Source organism: Odontesthes bonariensis, chromosome 16 (genome assembly GCF_027942865.1).
Source record: "Odontesthes bonariensis isolate fOdoBon6 chromosome 16, fOdoBon6.hap1, whole genome shotgun sequence".
Lineage (NCBI taxonomy): Eukaryota > Metazoa > Chordata > Actinopteri > Atheriniformes > Atherinopsidae > Odontesthes > Odontesthes bonariensis.
This window is the reverse complement of record NC_134521.1, coordinates 4,682,281-4,702,756: the sequence shown is the minus strand read 5'-3', so window position 1 is coordinate 4,702,756 and position 20,476 is coordinate 4,682,281. Positions and strand designations below refer to the sequence as shown.

Here is a 20,476-nt window from a genome sequence, read left to right as displayed (position 1 = left end):
AGGAGTATAGAAGGGTCATTGCACTGAATCGGTTTGCGAAACGTTTTTTATTTCAGGAGGGTTTGAACATCTTCTGGGAATGATCGGAACAGCTCGGCAACAAAGCGATAAAAGATGGAGCGAACCACTCTATATCGTACCATGTAATAGAAACGTGTGAGGACGGCAAGGCAATTTTATTTATCGAGCACAATTCATACACAAGGCAATTCAAAGTGCTTCACAGCTACATAAAATCACAAGAAGGCAATAAAATCATTAAAAAGAAATAAAAATAATAATAAAAAATAAAAATAATAATAATAATAATAAAAATGTAATAAAAAAAATAATAATAATTAAAAATAATCATTAATTAATTAATTTAAAAGTGAAGAGTGCAGATCAAATACTTTCAGGTGTCATATGCACAGCTAAAACAGAACTGTTTTCAGCCTGGATTTAAACATTGTCAGAGTTGAAGGCTGCTTTTAAAGAGGAGCTGATGTAACTGGTCTTCACCAGCTTAAAATAAAAAAAAAACCCACTGAGATGCCCACAGATAATGTGTGATAATGGAGCTTCCCGACCCAGCCTTACTCCCACGTGCATCCTGAGTGCAACACCAGCCTTCAGCAAAGCAAACCGCCAAATGTGATGCCGCCCTCTGAGCTGCACACTTTTTACAACGTAGCTTCAGTCATTGGGAATACATCTAGCTGTCTCACTTCTAATCAACAGCATACTTTGTTTTTGTTAGAATTCTTTTTGTCATTTCACAAATCGGAGCTCTGGCTACAAGCTCCGTGCTGTTGCTTGTTCCCGCAGCTGCTTCAGCCCAGGACACGCCCCTTCCACACTGATGGGGAAAGACTGCAGTTTAAACGCCAAACATCATCTCAACATTTATTTGTTTATATATATATATATATATATACATTTTTTTTTTTTATGGGGAACATTGAGCACGCTCTCTCTTGTCTCACGGATCTATTTTCTCTGTGTTGTAGGTTACCGCCCTCGTGCTGAGAGTTCAGGAGTCAGAAACACTGCTCAGCACTCTGCAGCAGGCCTTCAGCGATGCTAAGAGGAACACACAGGAACAAATGGTGAGCAGCGTATTTATTTATTCATTTGGAAGGAAGAGGCAACAATGTTGACAAAGTGTTTGACTCTCCAACACTGAGGAAACCACAGCCATTCACACATCCACTGCGCATCACTTCCTCTCTTTGATAGCAGACTGTTGCTGCTGAGCTGAGCTGCAGCTCGTGGCTAGTGTCTGCTGATATTTGGATTTACTAATATCTGCCTCTGCTCCTCGCAACCACAAACACGAGCTGACAAAAATGTTTTTGTGGCTTAATAATGTTTCATTTGCATATCGTGAAGCCGTTCGTCTTCTTCTCCAGAAGTGTACAGATTAGCACGCTGTGACAAGTTCCAAGTAAGAGGTTCCACATTTGTTCTAAAATGCCCCGTAGGCTCCCCAGCCCTAAGACACTTAGTTAAGACATTCTGACTTTCCTCTTGTTTTCTGCCAGTTATCTATGACCGAGTCTGATCGGTAATCCTCCGTAATCCCTCCGCCCAGCTGCTTCCTCCAGCTCTTCCCGGAGGGGGGGGGTTCTTTTTGCTTTGTTTGTTGCCTAAATCATTTGTATTTTTTTTTTTTTTTAATTTTTAAACATAAGAACAACAAAATAGTCTTTCTTTTTTTTTTCATAAAATGAAACTATCACTTTTTCCTATCTACCACCAGAAGAAAATGCAGAAAAAGAGGAGCCCTCTTTGAGGTGCATCCGTAAACTCATCTGTTGGGGAGTGTACCCCAAATACTCACTTTGATGTGATACTCAGGTTTCTCTTCTATGTAGAAGGGGAAAAAAAAGCCCTCCAAAATGGGGAAAAAAGTAGAACTCTCCCATCTGCTGCCACAGACAACAACAAATGTACACATTTATACAGTACAATATTGTAAAATAGCATTTTCTAAGTACTCTTCTACCCGATTGTGGTTGAAAAGTAATATTAATGAATTTGCCGCTCTGAACTAGCCTGGCTGACGCGTCCACATCTCGATGAGATGGTGGTCTGGGAACTAGGTGTGCATTTTCTCGTATTTGAGGCGTGGTTTACGAATGCCTAGAGCCGTTTATTGGGCGCTACGAATGTCTATCAAATGGCGTCTGGTTCTTCCCATGCTGCTTTGCGCGCGATTCATAGCCAATTGTATCACTTATACCAGATGACGTATGTAGAGCGACAGAAATTTGACGAGGAAGAAGGCAATGAAATCTTTCAAGGCCAAACGTTGCTCTTTTTTAAAAGTAAACTTGCGTTCTAAGCAACTTAAAACACTTTCTAAGGCTGCATCGAACGGTAACATTGTGTCCGCTGCCATGTTGGATTAACGCTCTACAAGCTTCGGTGTAGCGCATAGACGTCGTCATTGTCTTGCTGCCCCCCCCCCCCCCCCCCCCCCCCCGTTCTGTGATTGGTTCCCTAACTCAGGCAAAAATAAGGGCGGTGGTTTCCAGGCTGCCTTTTCAGTGAGAATGAAATCACGCGCAAAGCAGCATGGGAATTCCCAGGCTAGCTCTGAACAGTTTCAATGCTTAATTTAATTTTTATTAACAACAATTTTTCCAGGGATGAAGGGCATTACTTTGTCTTCAGACTGCTCTGTATGATGAAAGATAAATCTCAACACTGAACACTCTGTCACAGTTTCAGCCTGAAAGCTGCACCTCGCAAAAATACGAACCTTTGAAAGAAAATGCCGACCCCGGCCTGTGAGTCGCCGGATCGAGATAAAAGGAGGCTAACTGACACGATGAAAGGGGGTGATTTGTTTCGTTTGTTTCAGGTGGTGCTGGTGAAGTCGCGGGAGCAGGTGGCAGATGAGCTGAGCCGACTACAAAGAGACAACGAGAGCCTGCAGGGGAAACACGGGCTGCATCTCGAACTGCAGCAACAAGAGGACTTTCAGATGCCCAATACTGTGCAAGTATGTGCAGCTCGAACCGCACCTTTCAACCCTGGAACTGAGTGAAAACTAAATCCGTTAAGTGGAGAGAACAGACATCAAGGGTCTGGTTAGACTTATTGTTTTGTTTCCTGTTTTTGAGATCCAGGAGATTCCGATCCAAATATAGATTTGACCTTATGTTTTAGTAACTGTTGTGGATTTTTTTTCCTAATTTAGCCTCAGAGGAAAGTATAGTTTGGTATCTGTACCGTTTGTGTCTTGGTATCAGAACATTTTTCAGCTGTAATTATTAGGGCTGATTATAATCACACCTAATAATCACTGAGATTCAGTGTTAATTAATTAATTAATTATTTGTAATGGGTTTTTTGATTATTTATTTATTTTTTTTCATTTATTTTAATTTTAATTATTTTTTTATTTCTTTTTTAATGATTTTATTGCCTTTGTGTGATTTTATGTAGCTGTGAAGCACTTTGAATTGCCTTGTGTATGAATTGTGCTCTATAAATAAAATTGCCTTGCCTTATACTGAGTAATGGACTCCAAATGTTGAGGATATATTTAAAATGATCTTAAAGAATCACAGATATGTTAAAAAAAAATCTGTAAAAACGAGAAGGATATTTTTTTTCCGAATGATGATCACGATGGCGTAATCATTCTGTTTCTGAACGGTTTGGCCGCCGAACAACAAAAAGCGGAAAACATGACTCATCGTTTTCTGATGAGAGATTAATGGGAAAAGAACGAGTCTTCAGATGCTGCAGTAACCTGCTTTTGTGTTGCTCTATTTATTTTTTTTCCTTTTTAACTTTTAAAACTGTCACAGCATGAGCTGTAGTCGCCCCCCCCCCCCTCCCCACAAGCATTCAGTCTCCATGGTAACAAGTTCACATTTGATACGTGGCAGCGTTGCTCATTTAGAGCTGTTATTCAGGAAGAAAATATCTGTGAGATCTTTTTTAAATGTGTTTAACAAATGCGCCTCCTCCATCCTCAGCTTCTTGCTAAGTTATGAGGGCAATTTTATTTTATTTTTTTATTTTTTTTTTTTTTACTGGAGAAGTACTGAAAATCCTATCATTCCCAAAATCACTGCTTGTTAGAGAAATTACACGGCATGCTCATTTAAATCAACACACTGCAAACGCAGTAAGAATTTGTTCCTCGGATGTCACCGAGAATTTGAGTTGGGGATGCAAATTCTTGTCTACGACTGTGTGTGAAGTCTTTGTGGGGAGTTCTGGGAGAAGAAGATGTGTGAGCAAGTTATTAAATATGAAAAAAAAAAGATCAGAATTTTTCTCCTGACTGAATGCTACTTGTGGTTTAAAATTCTCTGCTTCTAAGAGGCAGTCTGTGTGTCTTGCAGCCCTGTGGACACTAAACCCTGAAGTGCTCATTGGTGTGGAAGTGTGTGTGTGTATGATAGAGAAAATGCCCGCATTCATAGAATAAGAAAAGGCTCCCTATGTATTAGGGGTGGGCGAAAAAATCGATTCATGTACATATCGCATTTTTTTATTTTTATTTTTTTTACCCTTGTCCTGTCCAGCATTATGGCAGCAGAATTGTAATCTGAATACCGTTTATGTTAAACACATTTGCTATGCCAAGGGAAGCTTTATCGATTATACAGTATTACATCATATCCTTGTCCAGATAAACTTCATCAATTCATCACATTAAGTTATGTTAAAACCAGCCCAGATTTGTGCTGTGTGGACGTTTCAATTCATTTTGTAACTGTAAACTTTAAAAAAATGCCTCTTTTTGTCTCAGTTGAAATAAATGTCAGCTGCTGGACTGACTGACTAGGGCTGGGTATCGTGGCCAATTTCCTAAATCGATTCGATTTCGATTCATAAGGTCCTGAATCGATTAATCACAATTCAATTCAATTCAATCTGCTCTTAAATAATGAAAATGGCTCAACTTTTTTACAAAATACTAATGTGTTTTATTTGATCTATTATTTTTACCATAAACAACAGGTTTTAAGTGCAAACTTGTGAATTGGACAGTTTTTCTCACTTGGTAATTGTGAGATTCTTGTGCAGGAAAAGGAGCTCCACGGAGCGCCACTGTTGCATCACGCACGAGACTACTGGGGTTAACTTCATGAAAAAAAAAAAAAAATTAAATTTAAAAAATTTAAAAAAATCGATCTCATGCCCCACAAATCGATTTTGCAAAATTTTAAATGAAATCGATCCAAAATCGATTTAATCGACTTTTTTTATTTTTTTTTACCCAGCTGACACAGACTGATGTGCATCGTTTATGGGAACGACACTCATTCTAGAAGTGTATCATTCAACTTGTTTGTTTTTTTTAAGGAGGAAGAAAATTGCAATTACTGATCATATCGAATCGTGATACAAATTGAATCGGCACCTTAGAATCGTGAACATTACTCCATTCGGTTTGCTCTTTATCTTTCCCCGCTTATGTTGTGTGGTGACAGTTGCCCACTTTGATGCCTGTAATGTGGCGTCCTTCCTCTTCAGGAGCTACACGGCCTGGTGTTGGGGTTGCGCGAGGACTTGGTGGCGTTGCGGACATCTGCCGATCACATGGAGGAGAAGCTGAAAGCTGAGATCCTGTTTCTGAAGGAGCAGATCCTGGCGGAGCAGTGCCTGAAGGAGAACCTGGAGGACACGCTGCAGCTGGAGATCGAGGGCTGTAAGGAGGAAATAGGTGAGGTCAGCTACAGCTTGTTGACCAATCGGCATTAGGGTCAACATTTTACAAACAATTTCTTGTAAAAAAAATAAACTTCTGTAAAAAAATTTAAGACTAAACTTCTGTGGGTATGTCTCCAGCATGCTTTTGACTTTTGACATTTTTTTAAAGATTTTCTTCTTTTTCTGCTTTTGTTTTCTTCCTTTAATCACTGTCTTACAGACATCTTGGAAGGTATGGAAAAACATTTTGACCAAGCACATCTTAACTGCCTGTTTGTGTGTCTAAGGCGTAGCAATCAGACTAATGACCACAGTAAGCATATAACTATAACAGTAAGCATATAAGCAGCTATTAGAAAATTCACTCCACTGTGTGTTGCCCCACTGCACTGACCTGTGTTTCCCGCTGATAAGTAACACTGCCCATGGATGCGGTTTGATAGCATTTCAAGGGATCTAACTCCAGTTTGAAATCCACTGATTTAAATTCAATTAATTTGTCTTTCTAGGTGGTTTATTTGGAAGGTTGATGCTTCCTAATTCTGCTGCTTTCTTTACATTTAAGCCATCTCTCCAGATTAAAAAGTGTTATTTGTTGTTTGGAAAAAAAAAAAACCTAAAACTGCTGGTTTACTGCTGTGAGGTTTCACAGAGTCAGAGCTTTGCAGAGACGTAGTCTGAGCGCTGAACAATCATAAAGGAACTTAAGGCTTGGCATTGAACTGAAATGGGATGGTTCAAAACTAACCGTTTGCATGCTCATTTTAAAGTCTCTAAAGTCTGTTTGTTCCGTGTTGAAGTTGCTGTTTTTACTTGCTGCAATTTTCCTGAATTGGTCCGTTTTTGTTTTTCTTTTCTATTATGCTCAAAAATGTTTACGTAATGCCGAGTCAAAGTGAAAAAAATAGACCGTAGGAGTCAGCTGTGTTGATATGAACTCAGGTATTCATATTTTCTAAGGTGGAACTACCTCAGCTGTTGTGGAGGTGTCGTTTGGCATCACAACATGTGATGATGCTACTGAATGATTAAGAAAATATGAACTGAATGAGTCTGTTTTTATTTTTTCTGGAGGCGCAATTACTTTTCTCAGTGGATTAAAGGTATTTTTGAGCCATAGAAACCATAGTTTTCTGTAACTGTTGGAGGAGGACACCCGCGTTTCTTGGAGTTTTTGTTACAGGCTACCATTATAGACATATATTGTTTCTTTCTTTCTTTCTTTCTTTTATTTGTTTCAAAGCTGTATACAGAATAGAGTTTCACAATTAGCTACAACACTTCGATTTGAAAAGGGGATGGAGGAAGCTTTGCTTTTAATATTCCAACCGCTCACAACAAAACAATCACAAAATTCACAACAAAACAAACATAAAAACACAATTATATCTATATATAGATAAGACATTCTCCTTTTTTTTTTTTTTTTTTTTTTTTTTTTTTTTTTTTTTGAAAAAAAGAAAAAAAATACTGTTGTTTATACCTTTTTAAAATGACCATCTAAGTGAACTGATTCTTTTAAATTAACGTAACAATGTTGGGCTTGACATTGCGGGGGCGTTCGTTGACTCTGATCGACGCTCTGCAGTCACAGATCGTCTCATTTGCCATTTGTGACAGATTTGTTAACTCCTGGAGGTTCGGCAGCAGCCTTCAGAACTGGTCCCTGTGGGGTTTTTTTGTGTTTTTTTTTTTTTTTTTTGTAAACCGATACTTGTGTGTGATTTAATGTCTTCTGCACTCAAAACCAAAACCTCACAAATGGACCATTGTGAGCTACACTCACTTTTTGGGAGTTTTTCTGTGGCCGTATTCACAAAGCTTTTTATCTTACCGCTAGGAGTGCTCCTAACTCTCGCTAAAACAGTTTACGTTGGAGTTTTTCCTTAAATGTCATTCACAAAGTCGCTGAGAACTACTCATACTAAGGATAAATCCCTAAGAAAAATACTATTGAACTATAGAATATTCTCCACTGGAACACAGATGGATGTAAAAGATGCATTTTACCTCCCATTAATTTGCTTTTGATTAACTGACGAATCAACTGTTTGCAGTGGTGTAGATGCGTTTTTCAGATAACATTTGAAGAAAAGTCCCGCTGTTTAAAGCCTGCACTATATTAATAAAAAAAAAAAATCAAATAAATAAAGTTACCCCCTAATTGGCAACTTTTACACCAGTTCCCTTCTATGTTCAAGAGATCAGTTGGCGAATGAAATCATTAAAAAAATGGAGTGTTCTTTGCACCTGCTGTGCTTTAAAGTTTGGCATTGATTTAAATTCTGTCAGTTGTGTTTTGTTGAGCTTGTTGTTTGGATCTCCATTTGTGTTTGACACGAGCCAAGCACACAGTGTCTCACAGCGACGCAGCGTCGATGCATTATTTATGACTTTCAAGGGACCGGATAATAATCCCAGAGAGGTTCGGGGCTTTGAGATTCAGATGAGCACTGTGTGATCCTCTAATGATGTCTCCTTCCCACAGCTTCTTTCTCCAGTCTGAAGACGGAGCTGGAGAGAATAAAAGCAGAAAAGGAGCAGGTACGTACCGCATTACACCTCAGCGAGGGACAGAGCATCAGCCTTCTGTGCGTCTAAATAGGTTTAGAATTATATATGTAACCAGAGCATGAGCTTTCTTTGATGTGGCTGCTGCTCATTTAATCATCTGTGGAGCGAGGAGCCCTCGTGTGGAAGGTCATGCTCTTTATTCTGTTTATTAAAGCTTCCCTAATCAATATCAATCAATCACGTGCCTGGAATTTAAAAGGCGTCATTAGTAAAGGTGAAACTGTGAAGAAACGCCTCGTTGTTTTGGGGTTTTTTTGTTTGTTTTTTTAAGAGACTCCAGATCCAGCCTGTTCAGCTCAGGCTTGTTTTTGAAAAGCAGGGTGCAGCTAATGTTTGGGAGAAAGCTGTGAGGAATCCTCCTGTTCTCGGCCCGTGTAATCGAATTGCAGTCACCAACCCGAAGGCCTTCGAAGGTCACGAAACCTTCACTGACTCAAATGTGCACAAGTCTGTGAAGTCAGGACACAATCTAATAGAAAAAGGCTGAATGCCGTCGTAAAAAGCATTGACATAGTAAAAGGAATGGGAAATGGAAAGCACAGTCAGTGCTGTAGGATTTAGTTTTGCAAGTTGATATTTCATAACCCCGTTTGTGATGTTGAAGTGTTTTTAGAGTTGAAACTTTCTGTGCCTAAGACCAAATCCTCCTCACCTGTACGTTTAATCCAGTCAGGTTATACCATTACAAATGAAGGGATGGAACTGAAAACAAGGAGAGATGGTGGAGAAAATGATCTATAAGTGTGTGATGTTTTTTTTGTTTTTTTTTAAACCTTTGACGTTGGTGAGAAACATGGGCCAGTGTGTATTTATTTCTTTTCATCAGATCCCTGTCTGTCCCAAAGAAAGGGGCACCCTGAGGCCTGTTCAACAAAGAGGCATAACCTCCTTTATGTACATGTTATCTAGACCAGAGGACTCACAGAAAGGGGATAAGAAGCATTTCCTGTGATAGTGTGTGATTCAACTGGTTGCTCTTGATGTAGAAGCCAACCAAAGCTGATCCAATGGTAGCTTACTAAAATGGAGTGTAAAAAGAAAGTTTGTGCACTCCTTTTTTCCCCTCTCATGGTGTTCGTTTCAGTTGAGGATTCCTGATTAAATGTCTCATATCCAGTTGTAGGCTGTGTTCGAAACCGCCTACTACTCCCACTACTCCTCCTAACTTTAACTTTTTTTAAGTTCCCGGATGCATACTAGATTCTCCGAAATGTTGAGCATGCATCATGAGGTTACTACTCATACTCAAACTACCCAAGATGCAACGTAACGTGACGTCGCCGATCGTCATTTCCTGTCAAAACGGCAGTTTCAAGCTAGCTACAACGAGGGTAGGTTCACTTCCTGTTTTCAAAACAAAAGCACCAATTGTATGGTAATGGCTTTCCCTATGATAAAAGGCAACGGGTATTTTATTTTGTGAAAATAACCGGAAGTGCGTTGCTCACTGCGGCTAGCTTTAGTAGCGCCGAATTCGTCGGAACAAAATTGTAAACAGCCGGTATTTTGTCAGGTTTTCAACACGTTGGGGATCTAAACGACTACTTTCTCACCTGAAAATGTTTCAAATGTTGCTAAAGTTTACAGAGTTTAGAGCTTAAGGGAAATCAGCTTCAGGCCGGCTGATTTCGGCTCGGTCAGGAGCGAAATGCAAGTATGTAGTAGGTGGTTTCGAACATAGTCGTAGTCTTCGACGTAAGCCACACGGGACAAAAATGTGCTTGAATTGCTTTTTTTAATCTGAAGTGTCGGCGCGTGACGGGCTGACTTCAGAGGAAAGAAGTGCTGTTCCAAAGCCATCTGGGATGCTGTGGTGTCTTCCTTTGAATTGTTTTCTCAGATAAAGCCACTTTTGATCAGATTGCATCTGAACCTGGTGCTACTCCTGCATTTCTTTTTCAGTCAGAGGGGCTGAGCATCTGCTGCTAGCGTGCAACTTATTAGACACTTTCACACAATCCAATGCTTTCACGGCCTCTGATAAAGATCTCCAGCTCTTTTGAAGAAGGCTCGGTTTTCCTCAACATGAAACCTATGTTAGTTTTCCAAACACAACTACCCATTTAGCCTTCGTGGCACCATGTTGGCATTGGCCGACTGTTGACTTATCCTCTCCCCTGCGGTTAGGTGGGTTGTCCTCCATGCCAGAATGAGATCCTTTTTCCCCTCGTTGACTTTGTTTTCCTCTCTGCTGTCAATCACAGCCTTTTAATGTGTCCCACTCTTAAATTTGCCATCTTTCAGTCAACTGTGTGAACAGACTGCTGTTCCATTTGACAGTTTTTAGAATATTATCGCTAGGGATGGGAATTGATAAGATTTTTACGATTCCAATTCCATTTTCGGTTCTGCTTAACGATTCGGTTCTTTGTCGGTTCCCTTATCGATTCTCATTTGGAGAAAAAGGACAACAAACCGGTCGTTTAGCATCAACTTTGTTTAGTTTAGAAGTAACACGAGTCATGACCTCACAAACCCAACAACGGTGAGGTCCACATTGGTCTATCATGGCCTGGGTAATTTAACTCTTCCTGCTCTGGTGAAAGGAGAAGCTGGAGGTAGAGGTGAACTGGGGGTAGTACCACCAGCCTCTGGCTCTGAGCCAGTCAGGCTCTGTCTCTCATGATTTCATCTAAATGTAATGCCTGAGAAGGCATTCATTTAACCTTAACCGTTACTCACAGCAGCTTTTACAATGAGGCAAATGGCGCTAACATGATAGGCAGTGTTTGTTAGTTAGTGACCTGCAGTGTTAGCCGAGGACATGCTAACGTTGCTAACGTTGCTGGGTTCAGATGCACCAACGTTAGTCCGGAGCAGATCGAAAACGCGACATTCATTCATAGTTATTGCATGTTGGTAGTATTTCCTCCCTTTGGTGAAATATTGACTTTGCAAGTTGCCCTGTTGTCGTCTTTTTTTAGGGATGTGTAATCAAACATTTGGAGCGTTTGTACCACTTGGGCGCCATGTTTACTGTTGGCTGGTGGCTGCGCTGGACTCGCCACGCAACGTTGCGTGGTGACGTCATTCGCGCCCACTGGAATAGATAAGGGAATCGTTTGCAAAATCACCAAACGATTCCAAGGAATTGAAACACTGAGAACCGGTTTTCGATTCCCATCCCTAATTATCACGGGATGAAAGATTTGCAGTTGCCACAAAAATCCCACAGCAGCCACACTAGTGTCGCAGCACACCTCTTTACCAGTGCTTCACGAAACTACCAACAGTCTGGAAAGCACAATTACACATTAACACGAGTTCTTCAATCCGCGTTGGGTTGTAAATATTTAATAAGTGCCCAGGAATGTTTACATGTCATCAGTTACGCTATGAGCTATGGGCAAAACGCTCAGGAAAGTGTAGACACATACTCACTAAAAGGGTGGGAAAGTCCTCGGGGTCCAGGCACTTGGTGAGATCATCATCATCACGAGTGTTGACATTTGGATTAGACCATGCACTCAGGTTTCCTCGACAGATAGATTTATATCCCTGTCGCAACCTTCCATTAGTTTGGGGGCTGGATGTGAGAGCTTCTGTACACCCTGAAAGTGTTGCTGGTCCATAACGCAAAGAAACAGACAAGCAGTCGCAGTCGGTTTAGAATTAGAATCACGGTTTGATCTTAACCTTGTAGCGCCCAAGCATATGAATAATCATTGTAAAAAAATCATTTTGGCTCTTCTTGCATCTTTTTGGGTGGCAATAAACCAATATTTTTGGAATTTTTTTGGAATTGGGCTATTTTTGATCATTTTAGGCAATGTTGCATATTTACTGTGGGCTTTCCTGATTAATTTTGTTCACAAAACCAAGTCATTCTCTGCAGATCGTTTGGCAAAAAAGATAGTGAAAGTTTACCAGTAACTGCTGCTACCACAATAAAATGTATATAATAGACCTTTATTGAACATTCTTAATACAAAGTGCGGAACGCAACCATCATAAACTTTCCATTCAACAACAAATCAAACAGATTTCACAGATCTTTGTTGTGAAAAAGCAATACATAATACAATTTGGAGACCTGAGCTCCCATTAGCGCTGTGAAAGGTGGACAAAGCAGACCACACCAAACGAGACCAGAAGGAACTAGAACAGACCAGCGCAAAGCAGAGTGTAATTCACTGACCAGAGAAGACGATTGCTGTGACAACTGTCTGCACATAAAATGTAATTAAAAAAAATATTACATATGAATGCAAATAATGTATGTAAATTTAAAAAATCAAATAATGTAATGTAAATAAAAATATAATGTAAATAAATAAAAAGCTTGTTGCATATCTGCAACTGTGGGTGCTACAAGGTTAACAGGCACATATTTTGGATGGTGGGAGGAAGTCAGAGTAAACTCCCGCAGTCACAGAAGGGCTCCTGCTAGCCAGCAGGCTCGGCGATTACTGTGCCTCCATACATTTAAAAAAAATAATAATTTTTTCCAACAGATCTGTCCGTTGAACAGTAATTTTCTACAGCTAAAGGCTAATGTGGTTCTGACCTAATATCCTCACAATGTTAAGTTTTATAAAATGATATGTAAGGAATGACTTAAAAAATAAGTTGTAACGGTACCAATGCAAACATTCACAAGGTCAGAAAAGGGCCGTCTCCATCCTTTAACGACCTTTAGCTCTGTCCTAGCTTGGAAGTTGTACGGTAGATAAATTTGCTGTGTCATTATTGATGTAGATATTCTCTTATTCATGCAGTTGCAGAGAAGCCTTACTGAGAAGACGGAGACACTGGAGAGCATCCAAGGCATGAGGATCAGCCTGGAGCAGCAGCTCAAAGAGCTCACCACCACAAAGGTCTCTGTTTGGCACACGTATTAATCTGCAGATTCACCACTACTAAACTCCTCTATTTAACACCATCAGTATTATTGTGTTGTCTGGCTCTACCGTTACAAAGCTACCCCTCTATACCACATCTAATCCACCTAGTAGGTGGCATGTTTTAAAGTATTCCGAAAGTAGGTAGTGTACATTTGCTAATTTGAAAGAAAACCTGTCGTGTGTTTGACTGCATTGTACATGATGTTGTGGATGAGTTACTAAAATGATAATAAATGCTATAAAAATAACGTTGATTTATGCGAAAGTGAATGTAGGAAAAGTTCAATTATTGAATTTTTTTAAGCTTTAATTTTCGCCTGCTTTCATTTAACTTTGCTAACATTTCAATTCATTTTTATTTATATAGCGCCAAATACAACAAATGTCATCTCAAGGCACTTAGATAGTAAGTCCAATTCAAGCCAATTGGAATTCAATTAATTAATAATAATCATAATTCATAAAATAATCCAATTCGTTTATTTATTTATTTGCTTAGTCAGATTTTTATTTTATGGACTTTATTTGCAGTTTTACAGCAAAGACAGAGATCAGAAGCGGGGACGGCTAACGGTGCGAGCGGCTAGCTTAACTTCCTGTCCGAGCAATTGGCCTTCATCAACTTTTTGCTCCAACTCTGTAAAGAGCAACTGCGCTTTAAACAGATTTATTGACTTTGACACACAAACTGTCTCAGTCTGTTGAGTTGGGAAGCTATTTCTATCACAGCCTCGATAGCTGAAGTGTCAATCATGTGACTTCCGGTCTCGGGCACCGTTTTTGTGAAATGTGATCGACCAGTAGGTGAGAAGCTGAGCCCATGAAACACCCTGAAAGCTCCAGCTCCACTTGCAAGATGAAGCAGACATTCATACAGGACTGAAAAAGACTGAGACAAGAGAAATGCAAACGGAAAATAAAGACTTGGGGAAATAAATGGAGGGAGAAAATGCAAAGAATGATCGACCGCTAAATATATCTGTTGAACGGAAGTAAATAAAATCAAGAAATGAGTGATTTGGAGAGAATGAGTAGAGCAAGAAATATAAAGGAAAGTAATGGAGAAATTAAAATACAAATAAAGAATAATTATTATTAAATTAAACAATGTAATTATTCAACAAATACACTTCAGGAAATATTTATTTTCACATCTTCTGTACTGGGTTTCTATTTCACATTGTCTACTTGAGTCTTTGTGACACATTTTCTCTCTCTCTCTGTGTGTGTGTGTGTGTGTGTGTGTGTGTGTGTGTGTGTGTGTGTGTGTGTGTGTGTGTGTTCGCCACTGTAGAGTGCACTACAAAGTCAGGTCCTTGATGAAAGAGACAAAGCCCAGCGGCTGCAAACGGAGCTGGATGTCAGTGAGCAGGTTCAAAAGGACTTTGTTAAACTTTCTCAGACGCTTCAGGTAAGCAGCCCCTGACACCTCATATACGCGCTGCACCAGCTGAACAATATCACTAATGTTGTTTCCTTCCTTTAACATAATCTGGCACAAATGAAAAGATTTTTTTCTGGTACACACTAAAAAGAAATAAAGAATTTTGACAGGTGAGGTTTTCAGGATTGGGTATAAAACCAGCATCCACCAAGCCGTAGTCTTTTCATGGCTCTCCTCTTTCTGCCAAACTCTGTCACAGAGTCTTCAATATTTTCCAAAAGAAGATGTCTAAAGGGAAATGTATCCACTTTATTTCAACTCCATGCAGAAACACAGAGTGTGTGTTTGACTGGGCTGCCTGCAGTCCAGATCTGCATTTTATTCGAGGTGTGTAGAGCACACAAAGAAGAAAAGTGGCCCGACCGAAAAGCACGGTCTGTTGAGCAGCTGAAACTTTGTGCTCCGGAAGAATGGACAAAGAATCCTCTGAAGAAAAAGCTGCAGAACTTTGTGTCCACAGTGCTCACAAGATTAGAAAGTGCCATTAAGGAAGGTTAACGTAAGACCACTGTTGCTGTCATCCAATTTGAAATGACTTTATATTTTCATACGGTAAAGTTGGGCAGCAAAGACACTGAAAACGGTTCCTTTGGATTTGTCTCTGCTGAATGAAAATTCAAATGAAGTTCACATTGAGGCTTCAGTCGGCACAGGACGGCTGCTATTGTTGATGAACACAACCAATTTCCATCTTTTTTCTACATTAGATATGGACAGTTTTTGTTTTTTTTTGCTTTAAACATTCCATCCAGAAATGTTTAGCGTATGTTCACTGAATGGAGCTTTTGATAGACAAAGGCTGTGGCCTCAAACAGGGTTAGCTGTTTTTAAAAAAAAATAAATAAAATAAACTGATCTTCATTCAACTTTTAGAGAAGTAAGAGCAGCATTTAACAGCTCAGCTGAGAAGTCGGCTTTCATAAAAGAGACCTTCTTTTGTCCTTTTCTGAACAGCTCGAGTTACACGATGACTTTTAAGCTGACCACGCAAGCTGTTCTCAAAGCATCACATACTTTTTGACCCTTCAGAGGAGCGTGTAAATGAACATATCTGGGTTTGTCTGTCCCTCAGGTGCAGCTGGAGCGAATACGACAGGCGGACTCCTTGGATCGCATCAAAGTAATCCTCAACGACACCAACTTGACTGACATCAATCAGCTTCCAGATACATGATACCTCTAAATGAAGACTGCTTTCCGCTTCATTCCCCCCAGTAACATTATTATCTGACCCTCCCCACCCCCCTCTCTCCCCATAAACACCTCGGAAGAGTTCGGAAGGACAAGGACGGACGTGGCATGAGGAGCTCATGGCCTTCTGTGTACATTTAAAGTCTCTGAGCACACCTTGGATAGAATAATGAGGAAGAAAACTACTAAAAATGTAAATGACTAAATGTGGACTTGAGGGAGTGGAAGTCCCTCTCCCCGTGGGTCTGTATCTGGCTTCTACTGTAGATATGTGACTGTCTGTCTTAGCTCAACCAAAAAAGTTTGTTGTCCGCAAGAGCACTTTTAATCTGCAACTTCTCTTCTTTCCTGCTAAATCGAATTTTTCCCTGTTTTCACAGCGGTTGATATTCGCTTCCTCGTTCCGCTTGCTTGTTTTTTTTTTTTTTTTCCGTGGTCGTCCCACCTCGCCACCTCTCTGGTCTTTTTCTGACGTTTTCCGCCCCGTTCTGGTTGTTTAACCCTGTGCACCTTGTGACAAAGACACAATGAAGGATGGAAAATACTTGCACATGATGAAAAAGGAACGCACCACAATGCAGGCGAGACTCTCCGTTATCGTTGCTCTTAAAGTTCGACAGAATCCTTTTTTTCTCTTTCTTTTTCTCTCTAACTGTGCACACGCAATGTGTAAAAAATTTGTCTTGTTCAAAGTTTTATTTTTCTTGACTGTCGAAAAACACTATTTAATCCTGTTCATTTCAGTCGAAGAAACTTTGAGGGGAAGAGAGAGGACGAGGTGTCAGGATGGGAAATAATGGATTTTAATACACAGTTTGCTCCTCTTATGCATTTACCTTTTTTCAATTAGCTTTGGACAGACTTTCTTAATGTAATTCTGAAAATCTTAATTCTTAGTGGGCAGCTTTTAGATTCTAATGAAAAAGTACAAGAAGACACCTTTTTACCCCCTAAGGAACAAATTCTTTGAAAGCTTTTTTTTGTTTGTTTTGTTTTTTCTCCGCAAACTTCACGTTTCGTTCATCACTGCAAGAACTTGTGTGATTTGCTTCTCATTAAATCACCTCAAAGTTTTCGGATAAGTGCTGGATTTCTACGGTTGTGAAAAATGTAGTTTGGACAGAAAAAAAAACTATGGAAAAGCTGTTGTCACCATTTGTTTTGGACGTCTGCTCAGAGCTGCTTATCAGATTGTTGAAATTCATCCAAAACCCCTCGTCCCCTTGAAATCTTTGTGACGTCCAAGTGATGGGCGTCCTTTAGAAACTGATTATGTTATGATGTTAAAGGCCGCTTCGCAGTGGGCTGACAGTTTTGACGACAGTTGCCCAAATGTGCAGGAAGTGAGAGCGGGTTTGAACTCTTTCTGCAAACAGCTGAGTGCAACATGAGGACCGTTTCCACTCAGAAACCGTTGTGAAATGTCTGCGTCTTCGCTCCTCCGTGTCACAACAAGAAGTCTGTTTTGTGAGTTGTGCTCATTACAGATGGGTATAACAGCTTCTGCTGTCTGACTTTCTCCTCCTGGAAAGGCATTCAGTGCTGTATTTCACATGAAAACTGGCAAGGCGTCATGTAGAAGGAAAAAAATGTGCTTCTTTTCACCCCAAATTAGACTTCTGTTACATTCCCCCCCTTTTTTTTTTTTTCTCTTTAGTCTGGAACTCTGATCCGTGACTCACGAGTTTGTGGAGCAATATTTGACCCTGAGTTTTGACTCATCGTTGAGACGCATCAGAGGTTTTTGGCAAATTAAGACGCCACAGAAGCCTCGGTACTCTACATTCACACTAGTTTCTGTTTGTTACGGACGGCACAAGTGTCCATTTCTTTTCCACATCTTCTCAAGAAAACTCCTCTTTGTCTTTGTGTGTCTCAGATAAATCATTCGAGAGGCTGAAGCCTTACTCGGTTGCACAGCTTTTTGCCCTCCTGTCATATTTCTGCATGGATCTCGTATGATTGTATTATTTCCAAGCTGTGTGCAGCCCCGCTGATTTCTGATGCCGTCTGACAAGCGCTCGATTTGAAGCCCACCACTGCCTCCGACCACACTGACCCACTTCCACAGACGCTGCAGCTCGGCGAATAAAACGTGCAGCGTTTCCACTCATGCAGCTGCTTCCCTCGGTTTCAGAACATGTCCATCGCTGCTTTTGTTGTTTTTGACTTGTGTGCTTTCCACTTCCTGTTTAAGTTGTCAATATTGTAGATATCTTGAGGTTATATTTATATAATGCACGCAGTGTTTTACGGTGCAGTGTGGACGTGGGAGCCAGACTTTTAGTTGCACTGACAGAAAACTTTAACTGACAAACCTTCTGTGTGGATTCTGGATGCTGTTATTCTAAAGGCCTTAATTGCATCGGCTTTGTGAGTTTAGTTTTTTTTTGTGTTTTTTTCCTGTTTCAACGTCCCTTTAATTTGATGTTTTGTCCACAGCAGTAATAACTTGTGGCCCATTTGGCATTAATTTGAGGCGATCCTCTCCTAAGATGCCTAAAAGAGACGGTTCGCTGTGGTCATGGCTTTATTATTCATACCCGATGCTGTTGGATGGTTCACAAAATGTACATTGAATCCTAAATATAGTAGGAGAAAATGTCCTTAAACCTTAAACTGTGCTTTCTTCTGTTTAGTTTTTAAAAAAAAAAAAAAAAAAAATTCTTACTACAGATTGGTGACAGAGTACTTGAATCCCAGATTTGTTTGTAAAATAGAGTGCTTGGGTGGGCATTTTATAGGGTGAAAAACAAACAAAAAGACAGCTGTTTCTCTGCGATCTTTGTAAAAGCCATACGTGTCATTTCACAACCTCAGATTTGATATCGATTCTAAAAGGAAAAAAAAACACATTTTTTAAAAATATACTTTGAATTAACTACCAAAAGATGACTCCAGTGCGCAGTTTGAGCTTTCGGCCAACATTTATCATTCCACTTAGGATCTGTTTATGGGTTATCCTTACATGTGCATCTGTTGATCGTGGCGGTTCGACTTTTAATGATTTTTTTTTTTTAAAAGCTAAACAGAAGAGACGTGAATGTTTTGCAGGTAATAATTGTCTTGTACCTTTTGGCGGGGGGCTGGTTTGTGAAACCTGGTATATGAACTTTCACATCCTTTTATTTTAAACTGTCCAACGCAAAAGGATTCGTTGCTGATGATGAATTGTAATTTTACTCACAAGAAAGAGGCATGAGCAGCACGCTGGGTGATGAATATCATGACATTTAAACATTACTGACTATAAAATACTGCCCACTGAATTTGTGTCGACTTCTTTCTCTTCCCTTGACCACATCTGTAGGATTTTTTTTTTACCTTCACTACCTGCATCAGTTTTTAAACAGTTGGCTCATCTTTTCCATGTGGGCACATTTAAAAACAATCTTTAGAAAGTCTGATCACTTAGAAGATTCGGCCAAAAGCAGGAGAGTGTATGAGGTTGTAACCTCATCGATCCCCAAAGTGTGCAACATCAGTAAAATGAGTCAATTTGTCTAATAACCGCTGAAAGTAATCAAAAATGCAAAATGATTTTAAAGTGTGTGTAAATAGCAATTTGATCTTGCATATAAACATCCATTTAATTTGAATTTCATTGCATCATTCCTTTATAACGGCAACGTTTTCAGCTCTCTGACTGCCCAACTTTGGGGGAAACGCTGCTGAATTTAGCCAGTTGGCTCCTGTTTGCCGGCACAACATTCATGAAGTAATCACAAAGTGTCAGGAGAAATAAAACTGCTTCTGGAAATCTGCTAATATGTCAATACCCCCCCAAAAAACCCATCCTTTCAAATTTATTGACATGTTGGAGTGGAACAGGACAGTGAGTTCACTTCCTTTCAAGCTAACATGCTAATGTTCAGCAAATATATTTAACATTTACTTTTTGAGCTTGGTTGAACTCAGTATTTAATCTCAGATCAAAGTACAGGATAAAAATAATAAAGATAAAGGATTTTTTTTATTTATTTATTTTTTTTTAAGTTTAATGTTAGATGATAACCAATAGCCATGAATCGGGATTTCTAGTCGACGTATCCTGATACACAAGTAGTGTTTTAAGAAGATATTTGTCTCAAATGCTGGGGAAAACAGGTGACCTGGAAAAATCTGATGGCCACCAGAGTCGGTAGCCTGCTTCCTCTTAAAAAATAGGAATGTTTGTAAAGAAATATCATGGTGATCAGTCAAATATTTGATGAGTGATGATGATCATCATCATGATCAGTGACAGTATGGAACTGGTCCAAGTCCCTAATATTGTATTGTGTACAGTACAGTGGACAGTCTATAGGAAATAATGTTTTTTCATCTCTTTGTGCATGTTTTGCGTTATTTCTGTTTAACGTGTGTGCTTTTTGTGTGATGCCCCTCATTGGTTTGATCTCTGGATTCTACAGTTTCCTTGGGCAAGATACCAAACTTTACACTTCCTTTGACGTGCATTTCAGAATTTGGACTCCTCACAAAAAGCACACCAGCAGTGTTGCCATTGTTTGAAGACACTTAGTGAGTATTAGTTTTATTATTTTTCTCTCTTTGGTCATTTGTTGGATCTTTGTCGCCTGCTGTCATTTAGCTTCAAATTGAAATGTGTTCATATTTTTCAAATGCAATTAAGTTTGACAAATAAGCTGCCAGAAAATAACTGCTTTGGACTCATTTCTTGGAAAACGTTGAAAACATAAATTAAAACTTTTATTTCATCATATTTTGTTTAATTGCGGCAGTACGTTTTGCCCAAATTTAC

The 20,476-nt window shown here is 39.6% G+C and overlaps 1 protein-coding gene across 2 annotated transcripts in view; it reads left to right on the top strand.

Annotated features, from left to right (window-relative positions):
• rabep1 (rabaptin, RAB GTPase binding effector protein 1) overlaps positions 1–19,313 on the top strand; it is a 41,748-nt gene extending 22,435 nt beyond the window's left edge. Inside the window, exons 12-19 of one of the 2 annotated variants that reach the window (XM_075487451.1) lie at positions 990–1,088; positions 2,849–2,989; positions 5,485–5,674; positions 5,882–5,893; positions 8,150–8,205; positions 12,954–13,052; positions 14,374–14,490; positions 15,596–19,313. In XM_075487451.1, the coding sequence (XP_075343566.1) occupies positions 990–1,088; positions 2,849–2,989; positions 5,485–5,674; positions 5,882–5,893; positions 8,150–8,205; positions 12,954–13,052; positions 14,374–14,490; positions 15,596–15,697 (816 nt within the window). In that variant the 3' untranslated portion in view covers positions 15,698–19,313. The remainder of the gene's footprint in view (positions 1–989; positions 1,089–2,848; positions 2,990–5,484; positions 5,675–5,881; positions 5,894–8,149; positions 8,206–12,953; positions 13,053–14,373; positions 14,491–15,595) is intronic. The other variant, XM_075487452.1, reaches the window with a different exon arrangement.
• The last annotated feature ends 1,163 nt before the right edge of the window (positions 19,314–20,476 follow it).